This window comes from Tursiops truncatus, chromosome 8 (assembly GCF_011762595.2).
Source record: "Tursiops truncatus isolate mTurTru1 chromosome 8, mTurTru1.mat.Y, whole genome shotgun sequence".
Lineage (NCBI taxonomy): Eukaryota > Metazoa > Chordata > Mammalia > Artiodactyla > Delphinidae > Tursiops > Tursiops truncatus.
Genome location: NC_047041.1, coordinates 14,352,669 through 14,368,961, shown reverse-complemented (window position 1 = coordinate 14,368,961; position 16,293 = coordinate 14,352,669). Strand labels below are relative to the sequence as shown.

The following is a 16,293-nucleotide window of genomic DNA, read 5'->3' as shown; positions in this document are numbered from 1 at the left end:
CCTGTTTGTTCCTAAAACCGGAAACTGCTTTTCATACACAGACTGCATGGGTAACTCTGTAATTATACAAATAATAACCCCCTCCAACCCCCACCCCTTACAGCCGGGTTGTTGTCAGAAGGATGGATGTTGAGTGTGGTGTGGTTTTTTTCCCCTGTTAACATTTAGATCCATTTCTGGTCATGGCTGCTAGCAGCTGAGCCAAACTGAAGATTCAGAGTTGGGGCTGAATGTTAAATTTGCTCCTATAGTATCCATATTGGCTTGTTTAGAACATAAAGCTGAGAATTGTTACTGTCGCCATAAAGGTTACTAACAATAACCCTTGAAGGTTAAGGTATAGTCATTGAGCATTTTGAGTTCAGCTGCTTCTGTGATTTCCCCGTAACTGCCCGGTATTTGTGCTCAGTCTCTAGCAGACCTCCAGCAACAGGAAGAGGAGACCTATGCAGATGCCTGTGATGAGTTTCTGGATCCCATCATGAGCACACTGATGTCTGACCCTGTGGTGCTGCCGTCTTCCAGAGTCACTGTGGATAGATCCACCATTGCCAGACATTTGCTCAGGTAAGCCAGCCCCCAAAAGCAGCCTCAAGAGTACAGGTGTACATTTGTCTGCTATCATCTTTTTCTCCCAGTACAGTGCACCCAATAGGTACTCCACATTGTTGATTTATTAACGTATTGTGTTGAGGAGGCATTTTGGTAGAAGTATATCACTTGATTGTTAAGGATTTCAACATCCAAAACAAGACACCTGTTGAGAAATGCTGGAGCTAACTTTACCTCTTCCTTCCTCAAGGAAATAATTTCTATCAATTATAAAATATGTCAACCTTGGGCTTCCCTGGTGGCATAGTGGTTGAGAGTCTGCCTGCCGATGCAGGGGACACGGGTTCATGCCCCGGTCCGGGAAGATCCCACATGCCGCGGGGCGGCTGGGCCCGTGAGCCATGGCCGCTGAGCCTGCGTGTCCGGAGCCTGTGCTCCGCAACGGGAGAGGCCACAACAGTGAGAGGCCCGCGTACCGCAAAAAAAAAAAAAAAGTCAACCTGGAGTATAAGTTGACTTGAAATTGTCTTAATTTTACTTTAGTTGTAAAAATATAAAAGACAGATTGAAAAAAAAAATTCAGGTTTTACACTCATCGTATGGGTTTACCCACATTCTGCTGCAGCTGTTGGACTCAGCCATGGTGACTACAAGTTTTCCCCAGCCTGCCTACTCTAAGTGCAGCATTAGAAAGAAATGGGTACTGAGAAACTCTGCCTATTTAAAATGAAGTTATATAAGTTGACCCAGATCTAGGGAAATAATGTTTTTTAAATATTGGAAAAAAGGATGTTCTACCTGATGGTATTTGGTATTAAGCACTCGCTATATGCATGATGCTGTGCTGGGTAGTATGTCTTTTCCAAAGTGTCAGTGAGAGTTTATATTTTTATCGTGGCTTGAGAGTACAGAGAGAAGGTATATCATTTTACCTATGAGGAAGCCATAATCTGCATTTATTTGAAGAGCAATCAGCTAGCTAAGTCGAGTGTCAGCCTACAAAGCTTTATCCCTTAACACCTTATACTGTTTCAAGAGTCTGTCACTAAAACTACAAACAGCTCTTTATGCCGACATGATTGTTACAGGGTCTCTGTCTTGGGGAAATGGAATCAAATACCATCTGAAGAGCAATGTTGAGATAAAGTTTGTTAAGCGGAGAGACAAAGTAGCTAAAAAATCTGCAAAAACAAAAAACAAAAAAAAAAACCTCCCAAATCACTCTCTGTCATCCCATTCTTTCTAACCTCAAGTCAGCACTTGATTCAGAATCATAATACACTCTAGCTTCAGTCTCAAGGTGGGATGCCTAGGTATTCTCTTTTTGGCTGAAGATGTTAGAACTTACGGAAATAACCCCATTTCTCTTCTTCTCTTTGTCTCAGTGACCAAACAGATCCCTTTAACCGTAGTCCCCTCACCATGGACCAGATCCGGCCAAACACAGAACTAAAAGAAAAAATCCAACGGTGGCTTGCAGAGAGGAAACAACAACAAAAGGAGCAACTTGAATAAATACTGTGACCTAAACAAACCAAAAACCAACCCCAGAGTGTAGATAAACAATTGTTTGTGGTTTCTCTCTTTCTGGTTCTGTTCCTTTCCTTTTCCTTGCTTTCTTTTTTATTCTTCACCCTTTACTAAATTAGAGAACTGCTCTTTCTCAAATTATGATAATTAAAATTCCTAAGAACTTTACAGTGCTCCTGGCTTGCAGGAAATTATACTTATAGCATCACCATGTTTGGAAATCATCACTAATTTTTACCCTTTGTTATATCTCTTCCTGTTCGTTCTTCTTCCTTTTCTTACCTTAAATTACATTAACTTCAACTACTAAAACCTCCTGCCACCCTACTATTTCTCTTCCAAGAACTGCTCAGACATCTTTGGTGAGCACTGCTTTTAAGTATATGATGTCACGTATTGACAGCTGATATCAGAAAGTCCTGTGTTATCAAGGTATTTACTAGACTTTATGACCCAGACTTCAGCCCTTTTCCTTGTTACAGCTCTGCAATGTTACAGAATAACATTTTGTATAAAAGCAGATACCTTGATGTTTGAGTAGATTTTTGAATAAGATGAAAGATGACATGAAAAAAAGGAATCTTATGCAACTTCAGTTGGTAGCTCTTAGTTTTGTGTTACATTGTAACTCAAAGATATCTTGGAGGCCAAACACTCCCCCATGGAGTTGTCATTACCACAGAAAATTTAGCCCTATAATATTTTTAGGAGGATTGGTAGAACAAATTTGCAGTTTTGACACTTTATTCAGAAAATTCTGAGGTGAAAAAAGAAGGCTGTTGGGCCCTTTTCATCTGCTGGAAATCAAGGATTAGGCTTGAGTAGAAAAGTTAGGCAACAAATATTGTAACTATGAAAAATGTCATTTTAAGACACTAATATCAGCAGTATATCTCAGTGTATATATATATATATATATATATATATATATATACACATATATATATACACACACACACCTACATACACACACCATGTACATTTTTATATTGGTCTAGTGTAAACAGAGTACCAATTTATATTGTCTCTTCCATGGTAAGATGTATGCAGTGTGTGGCCATGTTTACTAACATTATTCTAGACAAAATTCTGAGACTGTAAAATGTATATAGTTAACGTTTGTTTGGGCTTAAGACCTGACTTCTAAGAGCTGCTTCTAACTCAGCCTTAGGCCATCAATTACCAGAGCAGGAATTTGAGCACAACCTTGTCCACAAACCATTTTAAATACCCACTTAGGCCTATGTAGTTAGTAGATGGATGGGCCCCACTTTTACAGGTTGAGCTTGAGTTCCCTACTCAGTTGTGCAGCTTAACATGCTGAGTGAGGCACATTCCCCTGTGGACTGTCTATATCACTATCCCTCTAAGCCCAAAAATATAACTAACAAGAAAAGTGGTATGATCTAGAAACAGGGGTCATTGCTTCATTTAGAGGATATTATTGTTAACCACGGCCTCTTTCAAATAAGATGGTAGTTTTACGGTAATCCAACACAAGTTGTTATAAGCAGTCCTTGATGTGTTTTTGATGGTATCAGCTGGAAACCCTCAAGTCAGAGGGCATCCCACACTAGATATAAAGTAGATGTTGCCTGTTGCTGTGCTTATAAATGAAAAAGGCAGTCTAGGACTCTCGCAAATGCCAGAATGTAAGATAGTAATTCAGTATGCTCCCTGGGTCTTTAAGGCATGGGTTGACAGGATGTGTTTATTTTCTTAAAATGAGCTTCTTTTCATATTTATTATCCTCCTTTACTTCTCTGAGAATGAGCTGTATAAAATAAGCTTCAATTTATTTGCATTTATCTTCCAAACCCAATGTAGAAGGATATTTTCATTTTTAAAAGAAGTGGGGAAAAGACCAGAGTTTTATAGGAGAAAATTGGAGGAAAAAACGGGCACAAAACCTCAGAAGGCAGCTGTTCCCAGCAGCTTTCTAGTTAACAACCTCTATGCTGCCTCTTGTATCTGTGTCTGTATTCTACTTCTGTATTAAGTTAAGTCTTCAGATTGTAAGCCTTTTCTGGCAAGGTTTTTTGTTTTTGTTTTTGTTTTTTAAAAATCTCTTTTCCTGAAACTTTTTATGAATGGCTATGGCACCATTAATGCTGCTGAATATCTATAAACATCACAAAGGCAAGTGCGTAGCTTAAGGCCACTATTGGTAAGGAAACCAAGTGTCCTCTGTGCCTTTTTCCTTTCCTTGAAGTAATTTAAGACATCCCAAAAATGCGACTAAAAAATTATGATCGTGGTACAACATGGTGCGTATGTGCACTCAGAAGCTTAAAGAGGGCTTGTGTTTTCTGGAACTCAGCAAGCTCTAAATCTATCAGAGCAGACTTTCTGACATACCTAGTTTTATGTGTTGGCTTTGCTAGCGTATGATAGGAAAGTGAAGACTCTAATCAGCTCTAGTATTGCTTACTAAGAGGGTAATACTAAACTTGGAAAATTAAGTAGGTTTTATCAAGCAATCTGGGTTTGTTTGTTTTTAATATAGTTTTTAATGGATATGTGAAAACTGAAAGAAATGTCGAAGGTTTTTTAATGGTGCAGGTGAAGGTGCCAGTTGCTATTTGGTATCACACTCTACAAAAGCTTCATTACTTTATTTGATGCTGGTTACTAAGCAGCCATTGCACAGAGCATAAGTCTACTGGGTGCCTTTACAAGCCAGAGGCTGATGCTGCACTGTTGATGTCATGTGAGGAAATAATGCACATGCTCTAACTGCTTGGAAAAGAAAAAGAACCTAGAAACAAAGAAAATGAAGAACAAAACGACAAAAAGTTTGATTGAAATAAAACTTGATCAACGTAACTGTATTTTGGAACATTCCAGGAAGGTTACTTCTTGTCATACTTGCCTGGGGGTGTTTGTTCAAAGCTTGTATTTAATAAATGAACATCTGACTTAACCTTTGTTATCACTGCTTTATTACAGTATCAAAAGCTAGTGGCAGTTCCAGAAATCCCTCTGAAAACTTAGAGGGCTCTGAACTTTACTTTTTTTTTAAGGTCGTATCAAATGTGTGGCCTGGCTGACCTAACCTGCCTTACCAGGCTTTTGGACCCTGGAGTTATCTTCAGATGAGTCTCAGGGCATGTTTCTTCCTAAGCAGTTCACTTTTGGCTTCACTTTTCTTCATCTGGCCTAAACCCCAGGTCTTTCACTTTAATCATTCACTATCAAGTTCCCCTTTCTTGCCCCTTGTTTCTGCACCTCTGCTATGCAAAACCTCAGCCCAGATTAACCCAACCATTTCCCTCTGCTCCAATATCCCAGCTACAGGCTACTGTTGGAGAAAAATGACACAAACTTTAGAGTGGTGTGACGAACAACCCTTCTGTGTGTCCTTAACTTCAACAGCTACTCCAAACTTTAACTTCTTTCCTTAGATTTTCTCCCACCCTCCCACTTAACCCTCACACTCAGATGACCTTGCCTTCTACTTCACAGATTTCAGAATTTCCACTTTCAAACTTCTCTTCCATCATCGCATCTGTGGAAAAGGCCCCACAGCTTCAAGGCTAATTCCTCCAACCTTATTTCCAGCCTCATCAGGAATCTTGTCAATCCCGCTTCTCGATCTTCAATCTCCCCCTTGAGTTTCGTATCTCACATTTGGTTTTCTGGCTGGTCTTCCTTTATAGCCATATTTCTTCACTCTGGCTTCTATCCTAATTGAAATTGCTCTAGCTAATGTTTCTATATTGCTACATTAACTTCCTCATCCTTAATTTTACTTCTCTGGAGTATCAGGCAACTGAATCACTCCTTCACTGAAGCGCTGTTATTGACTCCTTGATATCACTCCTAATTTTTCATTCCACCTCTAACCATTCCATCAATCAGAGTTTTACTTCTACTCAGGCTTCCCCGGGTCCATTACTTATTGTTTTTTCTCATCAAATGCCACATCCCTACGTATATGTTTCCTTCCAGTCATATTAACTATAAAGTTCAACTCCGTAGGACACAGCTATTCTGTTATGCATCAACCCAAGGATCTCCTTCTCTAGGAAGTCTTCCCAGATCAGCACCACGCCTAATCCGATACTAATGCCTCTTCTCTGTTTACATTGCAACCTCATCAGATCCCAACTCTGCCACTCACTAGCCACTGTGGCCATTTACCAATGCCAGTCTTAAATGGGCACACTACCTAACAAAGGCTTTCTTTAAATTCCAAAATGCCTGACAGACTGAAGGCCCTCAGTAAATGTGATTTTGTTCCTTATATCCCCATAGTTCCTTGCGGCTGGATAGGGAATTAGGGGAATTGGATTCCAATCCTAATACAGGATGCGGGGGAGACCAGGATTACACCTAACTGTCCGTGTTTGGCCTAGGACCCACCCTCTCTGCCTTTGTAAGGCGATCATGTTGGCCTAGAAAAGTCGCAGCGGTGCCTTCCAGCCCTAACTTGCCTCGTTCTCTCTGAAAAGCTGCAAAATCACCCTGCGCAAAAAATAAAAAAGTGGAGGTCTGCGCCACCACAGAACGCATGCGCCATCCCTCCTCGCGCCGGCCTTTCGGACTTCCCTGAGCGGCTGCCCCAAGAAATGCCTGTTTCTCTGCGGAATTCCGTTGTATTTTACGTGATCTCTGGTCTCATCTTCTCGTACCCACTTTCTCATCTGTGACTGAAGAAAATGAATTGGCCCACTGAATTCCGGAAAAATACTAGGACACCTAAATATCTTGGACCGGCGCGGAAAGGAGAGGCCTGACCTTGGAGGCGGAACGGGGTCCTGCGGCAGGTCCTTCCGGGAGGGTGACATTCAGCCGGCCGGTCGGCGCGACGGGCTTTCCGTCCTAGAACCATGGCCCAGTTTGTCCGTAACCTCGCGGAGAAGGCCCCGGCGCTGGTCACCGGTGAGCGCGGCATCAGCCCGGCTACGCGGGTAGCCGGGCGGGCGGAAAGGCCTGCGAGGGCCTGAGGGGAGGACACGGGAGGCGGTCACCCGAGCGGCCGGCGGGAGCCGCGGCGGGCACGGCCTGAACGTGGAGGCGGGGGTGGGGAGAGGAGGCGGATTGGCGGCTCTTCTCTAGCTTTTCGCTGGCCAGGCCTGCGGCTTGGGTTCTGTCTACAACATAGAGATTCTGAATTCTGACTGCAACAGCGAGCGGAGGGAGTGTGTAGGCAGCCGGGGTTGCCCAGCAGCCGCCGCCTTGACGCCCTTCGACCTCCAGGAGGAGGAATAGAGAGGGGATGGCTCCGCTAGGAGAGCGTGGGAGACGGCAGGCAGAGGTACATGAAAGCACAGAAATGCGGCCGCATCAGCTTGTCTGCTTCTCAGTGGAGTATGTGGAAGTCTGCAGAATTTTTAAGGATGGGTGACCTTTGGAACGTTGTCTTTGTATTTTATCCTGGTCAGATCCTGAGATACTTCGCCTTTAATTTAAGGGAATTTTTAGGTGAAATTGAGCTTTACGAACGAATATTCCTGCCCCGGTAAGCATAGGAAGGGATATTGGTAAGCAGCAATGTTTATTACCATAGGTTAGCGTTCGTGGGGATTTTCTGTTCGAAAAAGCTGGCTGTATCCTTACTGGTAGAACGCTGTATTTCAGAACAACCCTGAGTAGTCACAGCCCAGGGTAGTAATCTTATGTCAGTAAATATTTCATTTGTCTCCTGTAGCAAGCTATTCATTTTATCCCCATAGTGAGATCAGTTAAGTAGACGGAAGCTTCTTCGCTAGATGTGCTATATTCTAGTAAAGTGGTTGAAGCACAGGTCTCTGAACGGCTTTCGCTCAAATTTTGTTCGTTGTCTCCTCCCTTTTCTCCATCAGTAGTCGAACAATGAGTTACTAAATGCCTGACAGTGTCAGATACTTTAAATACTTGATCCTCTTCTCCTACAGAACCCCACAGTCCACTACTATTATAAGTTTACACACTTTACCAAAGAACTTAAGTTTACAGCTTGAGTAAGATAAAGCTCTACATTTTTACATAATGCAAGGAGAAGGAATAGTGGCTTGATTATTTGGACTTTGTGGATGATTTGAGGCAAATTTTTTTAAATTTCAGGTGGATTTTTTTTCTCCTACCAGGGCTTTCACATCTTTTCGGTGGTGCATCTTGGGGAATTGCAAACTAATTTTAATGATAATTTACAAAAAGAAAAGTAATGTGAAAATAATTATGAAATATATCAACCATTTCCTCTGTTACTATGAATAATTAAAAGATACAGGTTGTTATTCTTCCAGAAGTACTCAGAAAGGAGAACTCAACTGGGGCCAGAATGTTAAAATGGAGCTGTATTTTGCTTCGTAGCTTAACTCGGTGTATTAAATGTTAATGTTAAATATCTAAAATATTGCTAACTGTATCTGTTAATTCTCCTGGAGGACAAAGACACTTACAGAAATAAGTAATTTTAATTTATCAAACTTCCTCGGAAACGTCATGGAGTCTGGGGGTTTTTTTGGTTTTTGTTTTTTTTCCTATTAACTAAACTTGAGACTTTATTTGGATGTCACCAGCTTTTTGAGTTAATCTCTGTCTGTTCCAGGAACCAATCCAGGGTACCACAGTGCAATGAGTTGTCTCTCTCTCTAGTCTCCTGTGTGACAGTTTCCCAACCTTTCCTTACCTTTCATGACTTTGACAGTCTCAAGATGTCTGTGTAGGTATCTGTCTAGGTATCCTTTAGATGTTCCCCATTTTGGATTTGTCTGGTGTCTTTGTCATGATTAGTCTGGAGCTATGGGGCTGTTGTTGTTGTTTTTTCTTTTTTTTTTCTTTGGCCGCACCTAGCGGCATGGGGGTTTGAACCCGTGCCCCCTGCAGTGCAAGTGCAGGGTCTTAACCACTGGACCGCCAGGGAAGTCCCTGGAGCTATGGATTTTGAGAAAGAATACCACAAAAGTGAAGTCCCCTAATCACATATCATGATGTAAGTGATATCCATATAACATCACTGGTGAAGTTAGCTTTCATCACTTGGTTAAGGTAGTTTCTCTAGGTTTCTCCTAAAGTTACTGTTCTTTCCTTTCCATACTGTATTCTTTAGAAGCAAGTAACTAAATTGGGGGAGGCAGGGGCAGGATTCTTATTTCCTGTAAGAGGGAATATTTACATACATTTAAATAGAATTCTTCTGTGAGAAAGATTTGTCTCTTCCCCATTTTTTTATTCAGTCATTTATTGTATGGACTCACGTACATTCATTTCAAACTTTGTACCTCCAGTAGTACAGTAGTATGTTATTTATTTTGTTGCTCACATTGTTCCAGCTTTGGTCATTGAGAACTGTCACTTTGGCACCTCTGTCCCTTCGACATTCCCCTTTACTTTCTGGTACTACAAGATGCTTCAGACTTTTTTTTTTCTTCCCCTGCCATGCCACATGGCTTGCAGGATCTTAGTTCCCTGACCAGGGATTGAACCCGGGCCCCGGCAGCGAAAACGCTGAGTCCTAACCACTGGACCGCCAGGGAATTCTCCAGATTCATCTTATGTATCCTCTGCCCCAGCCTTAGAATTAGCCATTTCTCCAAGGAACCCTAGTTCCTTTTATTGGACAATTGTATTTTGAAACTAAGATCTAGGTACTGGATATGTTCCTTGCCACTAAACTATGCTGACCCCTTATTCATGGAATGTAAGTTCCAAGACCTCCAGTGGATGCCTGAAACCACAGATAGTACTGAATCCTATATATGCTGTTTTTTTCCTATACATACATACCTATGATAAAGTTTAATCTATAGATTAGGCACAGTGGGCTTCCCTGGTGGCGCAGTGGTTGAGAGTCTGCCTGCCAATGCAGGGGACGTGGGTTCGTGCCCCGGTCCAGGAAGATCCCCCATGCCGCGGAGCAGCAGGGCCCATGAGTCATGACCGCTGGGCCTGCGCGTCCGGAGCCTGTGCTCCGCAACGGGAGAGGCCACAACAGTGAGAGGCCCGCATACCGCAAAAAAAAAAAAAAAATTAGGCACAGTAAAAGATTAACGACAATAACTAATAAAACAGAACAATTAAAATACTGCAGTAAAAGTTATGTGGAGGGGCTCTCTCAGAATATCTTATTGTACTGTACTCACCCTTCTGATGAGTGAGATGTTATAATGCCTACATGGTAGGATAAGGTGGGGCAGATGTTGTAGGCATTGTGACACAGCATTAGGATGGAACAGGGACAGCACGAAATTTCATCACACTACTCAGAAAGGCACACAATTTAAAACTTACGGATTGTTTAGTTCTGGAATTTTCCATTTAATATTTTCGGACAGTGGTTGACTGCAGGTAACTGAAACTATGGAAAGCAAAATCAGATATGGGGAGACTGTCGTACTAGAATATCATTGCCTCTAGGCCCTCTCAGTGGACAAGGAGGTGTGTGCGTATAGGTATTCCTCTACTTAGAATAAAATTACGTACCAGTAAACCTATCACAAGTTGAGAATATTGTAAGTCGAAAATGCATTTATTACACCTAGCCTACCAACATCATAACTTAGCCTAGCCTACCTTAATCGTGCTCAGAATACTTACATTAGCCTACAGGTTGGGCAGAATCACCTACCACAAAGCCTATTTTAGAAAACAGTGTTGAATATCTCACGTAATTTATTGAGTACTGTACTGAAAGTGAAAAACAGAATGGTTGTGTGTTGGTTGTTTACCCTCATATCACATGATAGACCAACTGCAGCTTGCTGGCACTGCCCAGCATTACAAAAAAGTATGGTACCCACTATCGCTAGCCTGGGAAAAGATCAAAGTTCAAAGTATCATTTTTATTGAATGTATGTCACTTTCACCCTGTAAAGTTGAAAAATTATAAGTTGAACCATCAAAAATTGGGGACCATGGGGCTTCCCTGGTGGTGCAGTGGTTGAGAGTCTGCCTGCTGATGCAGGGGACGTGGGTTCGTGCCCCGGTCCGGGAAGATCCCACATGCCGTGGAGCGGCTGGGCCCGTGAGCCATGGCCGCTGAGCCTGCGCGTCTGGAGCCTGTGCTCCGCAACGGGAGAGGCCACAACAGTGAGAGGCCCGCGCACCACCAAAAAAAAAAAAAAAAATTGGGGACCATCTGTATATTCACCCATGGGTGTGTACACACACACACACACACACACACACACACACACACACACACACACACACACACACACACACACACACACACACACACACGACCATTGGACAATGTGGGGATTAAGGACGCTGACCCCCATGCAGCTGAAAATCCAAATATAACTTTACAGTTGGCCCTCCATATCCACAGTTACACGTCCACGCATGCAACCAGCCTCAGATCGTGAAGTACCATAGTACATATTTATTGAAAAACCTCCACATATAAGTGGGCCTGTGCAGTTCAAAGGTCAACTATAGTTGTTTCTTATTGATCAATCTGTATATAAAACTAAACATGGGTTCATAATGAATGTCTCCAACTCTAATCCAGTACCACAAGGTTTGTTCTTTTCTTCCACATCTATAACTTCCCTCTCTTACAGTGAGAAACCTGGCTCCCATCATCCACCATTCATTTACTTATATTTTGTTCATCCCTTGTATACATGTAAAGTAGTTTCAAACTTTTTAACCTAAACTCCCTGAGAAACAAATTTACCAACTAAAGTACAGTGTTTGTGTACATTGTACTGATTTGTTTGTTTATAAAGAAGAACATATCTGTATGTTGAAGATAATTTTAAAGACTGTTGACTGTTAAACAAGACTTTGTTCTCTTTGATGGCGCCGTCTTACAGGCGTTGGCAGTTCTATTTAGAACTATCTGGTAGAGCTTTGGGTCTGCTTAAAGATTTACCCATGGCCCTAAGCCAGAGGATGATGGAGATAGTAACTTTAAGAGTAGTGAAATACCTAAATACAGGCAGTTAATAATAGGGAAAGTACCAGGAGCTTTGGGTTATCTGTCTTTAAGCAGTAGACACTTTATGGATGTTCATGTATTTGTGCTGTTTTTGTCATGCTGTCTTGTAATTTTTTATATAAAATACCTTTTCTTTTGCTGAAATCACTACCATAGACTCACATCTACCCTGGTCGTTAAAAATTTTTTTTCCTGAAATAGTAAATACCTTGAGGAATTTCAGCTTAATAACAGTTAAGTTTTGGCTGCTCTTAACAATACATGTAGGCTTTATTTTTATTATTTGTGGTATTTTGAAGGAGGAGCAGCTGTGCTTTTGTTAATCCAGCACATATTGATGAGGATACCAAAAATGGGTACTAATTGGTATAATTCTATCTGGATTTGTGGCCAATATAGTGACAAGTTTTAATCTTATTCTTAAGGATGCCATTCTACAGAGCTCCTTCCCTCCCCTTCTGCACCTCTTCCCTCCAAATTTTTTGGTCTCTACAAGACAATATGATTACATTGCTGCTGTTTTCTTGTTTTTGAACACAATTTCTGGTAACTTTATAGTTAACTAGATTTGCCATTCATAAGTGAAGTACTAGTACTCTGGTACTGGCCACTAGTGAAGTCCTGGCATAATTGAATGTGCTTATAGCTTCCTGCCTGATTGAACTGCCCTGTGACACAGGTGTTCTGCATCTTTAAAAGCCTCTGGTTTCCAGGGAGCTGCTTTGACTTTTCACACCGGGTGCACATTTGGTACAAGCATTGAATGAATGTGATGCATGAATAAATATTTGTGTCCAGCCCACACATCTGCTTCTTTCGGTCTCTAGTGAGTTCATCCTGGTTTTTTGTTTTGTTTTGTTTTCCAGCTGCTGTGACTTACTCGAAGCCTCGATTGGCCACATTTTGGCACTATGCCAAGGTTGAGCTGGTTCCTCCAACCCCTGCTGAGATCCCTACAGCTATTCAGAGCTTGAAAAAAATTATCAATAGTGCTCAAACTGGTAGCTTCAAACAGCTTACAGTTAAGGTAACTATGGGCTAAATGAAAACGTATGTGCATAAAAGAAAATGTCTCCCCTTGGGATTTTTCTGGTTGTTTTGATTAATATATGTATTTTTCAGTGAGGCTGAAACCAACATAATGAAAGATAATCTCTTTTTTGACTGTGGAGAAAGATACTTTGTAATTTTGTCATCTGGGTTGAAATAATTGGGCTGTTTTATGTCTTAGTTTCCTATTAATCTTATAACAAAGAAGTGATCACTTTTACTGGGCAGCTTTTTTTTTTCCTTTCCTATTTGTTTAGTGTACTAAATAGAATGGCTTGCTTTGCTGATTCTGTACTTTTTTTGTCTGTAGTCCTAAAACTATCCCCGATTTGGCTAAAAGCTCTTGGTCTATATCACAGTCAAGCAGCTAACACTCATGGAGGGTAAAAATACCAAAACCTAGAAGCATGTAATATGATGTGAAGGGTGGAGATAAAATCTAAAGACTTAAGAATTCTAAGGAATTGGAACTTGAGGACTTCCCTGGTGGTCCAGTGGTTAAGACTTCTCTGTGCCCCCAGTGCAGGGGGCACAGGTTCTGTCCCTGGTCAGGGAACTAAGATCCCACATGCCACTCAGCACATCCAAAAAAAAAAAGGAAAAAGAATTGGAACAAATTCACTTCCAGGTGCTAAAAGGAAAAGGCCCAGTTTTGTTGTGGAAAGGTATTTTTTTCAACTGGAGTTTCAAGATCCATATTTGTGCTTGTGTGAACGCTGTTTTCTGGAACTGGTGTGTGTACTTTTTAGGGCAATAAAACATTGATCTGTGAAACTAATTACTGAATACTTGGAAAGAATTAAACCAAATAATAAATGATTAAAAATTATGTCTAAAGGGAATGATAGAGCCCTTCAACTTTCAACAGATTTTCTTTGGCCAGACAGAAATGTCTGTTCAGAGACTTGCCTTCCTGTAGCCATCCTTTCATATGGATGCCCTGTCTAAATGTGGCAGCTATTTCCAGGATGTGGGTTGTTTTAGGGCTCATAAAGTGTCTCATAAACTAATAATGAAAGGGTTAAGTCAGTTCAGGTCTTTAAAGAATGCTTTGAAAGAATTTATAAGCTCTGGCCTACTTACCTTACATAATTGAAAGTTCAAGGGTTCTCAGCAGTTAAAGTTAACATCAGTAATTCTTCACTTTGACTAAAACTCCCCTTTAATTTGAATAGCATCCTTATATTCTCTGTCACTTAATCCTGGAAAAGAATAGTTTTAAATATATAAGAAAAAAATGTACATTAAAATTTGTGCTTCTTTTTTCAGGAAGCTCTACTGAATGGTTTGGTGGCCACTGAGGTGTGGATGTGGTTTTATGTTGGCGAGATCATAGGCAAGCGTGGCATCATTGGCTATAATGTTTGAAGACCAGTCTTTGCTTTATTATTTGGGTGTTCTTGGACCATGTGTGAGCAGACTGCTATTTGAATAAAATAAGACAATGTGTCAAAATCAGTGTTTTCTCTGTCAAGCACTACATGGAAGGTCACAATTTCTCTTGATATTAAGTTGGGTTGTCTTTTGCTTTAATACATTAATACATCTCTAAATGCATGTCTTTGCTTAGCCTGAAATTGGAAAGGTTAGATATGAATATACCAACCTGGTACATGTATATATGAGGATAGCATTTTACTTTGAAGTCTTGAAATAAATGATATTTAAGCTTAATTTTAGAAAAGTTGGGGAAAGGCTTTGAGAAAACAAGAACTTGTTCCAGTAGGAGAAAAATAATACCGTGTGCCAAACATGGTATATACTAGTTAAATCACCTAGTATAAAGAATACAATTTGGACTGTTTTTCTTTGCTAAAATCAGAGAAAGACCCCTTTGACAACAGCTGTGTCTGTAAATGTAGGGGTACTTTTTGTCAATTTGAATATAGCTTCCCCAAAAGAGACCAGCTGGGTGATATTCTGTGTGTCTTTGTAACATCTTTAACACTAGGACAGAGAATGAAAGCAATGACCTATGTTTTCAGTTTAATTTTGATATGTTATTAACCTGTCTTTTTTTTTTAAAGACCTACCTTTACAAAAATAAAATATCCTATAGATATTTAACAGGATTATAGTTTAGTATCGTCCATGGGTCAAAATAATATATTATGTCCTGAAATAAATACAAGTGATTGGTATCAGTCTGTCATCTTGAGCCACTTTATTGAGGATTTGGGAGCGACTTAATCACTCATTGGCCTTTCCTGGGGTTCTTACCGTCTATGAATGTCTCGTTGGTATGTTTCTAAATCTGTTGTAACTCTCTTTGCAGCCACTGCACAACATGGAATCCCAGCTGATGATAAGCAAAAGATGATTGCATATTGGAAAAGCATCATGGCTCACAATATAGTATTAATCCTTTAATAGTATTGAACCTTTATCCAGTCAATCCCAAATTTACCAACTGGTTTTGAACACTGCTGCTTTAGCCAATAAAGGGCACAGCTTTTCTTTGTGTTAGGCAAGAACTCACCAAGGAGAGACTGCTACTCTCTGAACTGTGAAGTAATGCCTAACTTACTGCAGGTGGTCAAAACTGAAACTACCTCTTTTCAGAAGGCATTCAGTAACTTAAAATATGCATAGCAACAGACAGAAAAGACACTACTACAATAATGGTGATTTTCATGAATTTTTCTATTGCATATGTGAGTTAGCAGTGCAATTAATTTTTAAAAAATTTAAAGGTATGAGATAGCTAGCACTAGTAAGAACCTACAGAGGCCAAGTTGATTCATGATATGTAATGTGATTTTACTTTAACTACATGGTCACAACAGAAAGTCCTCAAAATAAATGTTTACTACTCACTCCACTGCTACTTCCTCCTCCTTTGCCATATGGCACACCTCTGGTGTAGGGTGGCTAATAGTGTATGTACAGAATTTCCTTGGTTAAAATAGCAGTGGACTCTGAAGCGGCCACTTGACTTCTGCAGGCCTGTTACTTTTTGTCCTCCTAAACCCCAAATGTCTTGCCTCCTAGCAGAGAACTGTTCAGACTGTCTTTCACTGAATTTTTGCGTGCCAGGTGTTTGCCACTAGCAACATAAGTGAAGTTAAGTTTGAAGTCAGATATTTTTGGTGCACCTTCTAAATCCAGGTATGCTAAATGGTAGAAACATTCATGAACAAGACTTACCTGTTTCACAGAGCTTGATCTGGTGAGACGGGTAACTAAGCATGCAGCTAGAGTACCATGTGGCTTGTGAATGGAAACCCATTGAAGGACTTAGACAAGGCACAATCCCTGCCTTCGCTTTGTATAGTCTAGCAGCAGCG

General features: G+C 40.7%; 2 protein-coding genes across 2 annotated transcripts in view; both read left to right on the top strand.

Annotated features, from left to right (window-relative positions):
* The window catches only part of UBE4A (ubiquitination factor E4A), a 34,038-nt gene extending 29,033 nt beyond the window's left edge, over positions 1–5,005 (top strand). The window contains exons 19-20 of the mRNA XM_019941804.3: positions 410–567; positions 1,938–5,005. Of these exons, the coding sequence (XP_019797363.1) occupies positions 410–567; positions 1,938–2,067 (288 nt within the window). The 3' untranslated portion in view covers positions 2,068–5,005. The remainder of the gene's footprint in view (positions 1–409; positions 568–1,937) is intronic.
* Positions 5,006–6,809: 1,804 nt separating this feature from the next.
* On the top strand, positions 6,810–15,150 carry ATP5MG (ATP synthase membrane subunit g). Its single transcript, XM_004314167.4, has 3 exons — positions 6,810–6,966; positions 12,823–12,983; positions 14,276–15,150. Exons 1-3 carry the CDS (start codon positions 6,915–6,917, stop codon positions 14,372–14,374), a joined length of 312 nt encoding a protein of 103 aa, XP_004314215.1. The 5' UTR covers positions 6,810–6,914; the 3' UTR covers positions 14,375–15,150.
* The last annotated feature ends 1,143 nt before the right edge of the window (positions 15,151–16,293 follow it).

Coding starts and splice junctions, on each gene's coding strand:
- ATP5MG (XM_004314167.4), top strand. CDS start 6,915: ATGGCCCAGTTTGTCCGTAACCTCGCGGAGAAGGCCCCGGCGCTGGTC. Junction 6,967..12,822: donor GGCCCCGGCGCTGGTCACCG/GTGAGCGCGGCA, acceptor TTTGTTTTCCAG/CTGCTGTGACTTACTCGAAG. Junction 12,984..14,275: donor TCAAACAGCTTACAGTTAAG/GTAACTATGGGC, acceptor TTCTTTTTTCAG/GAAGCTCTACTGAATGGTTT.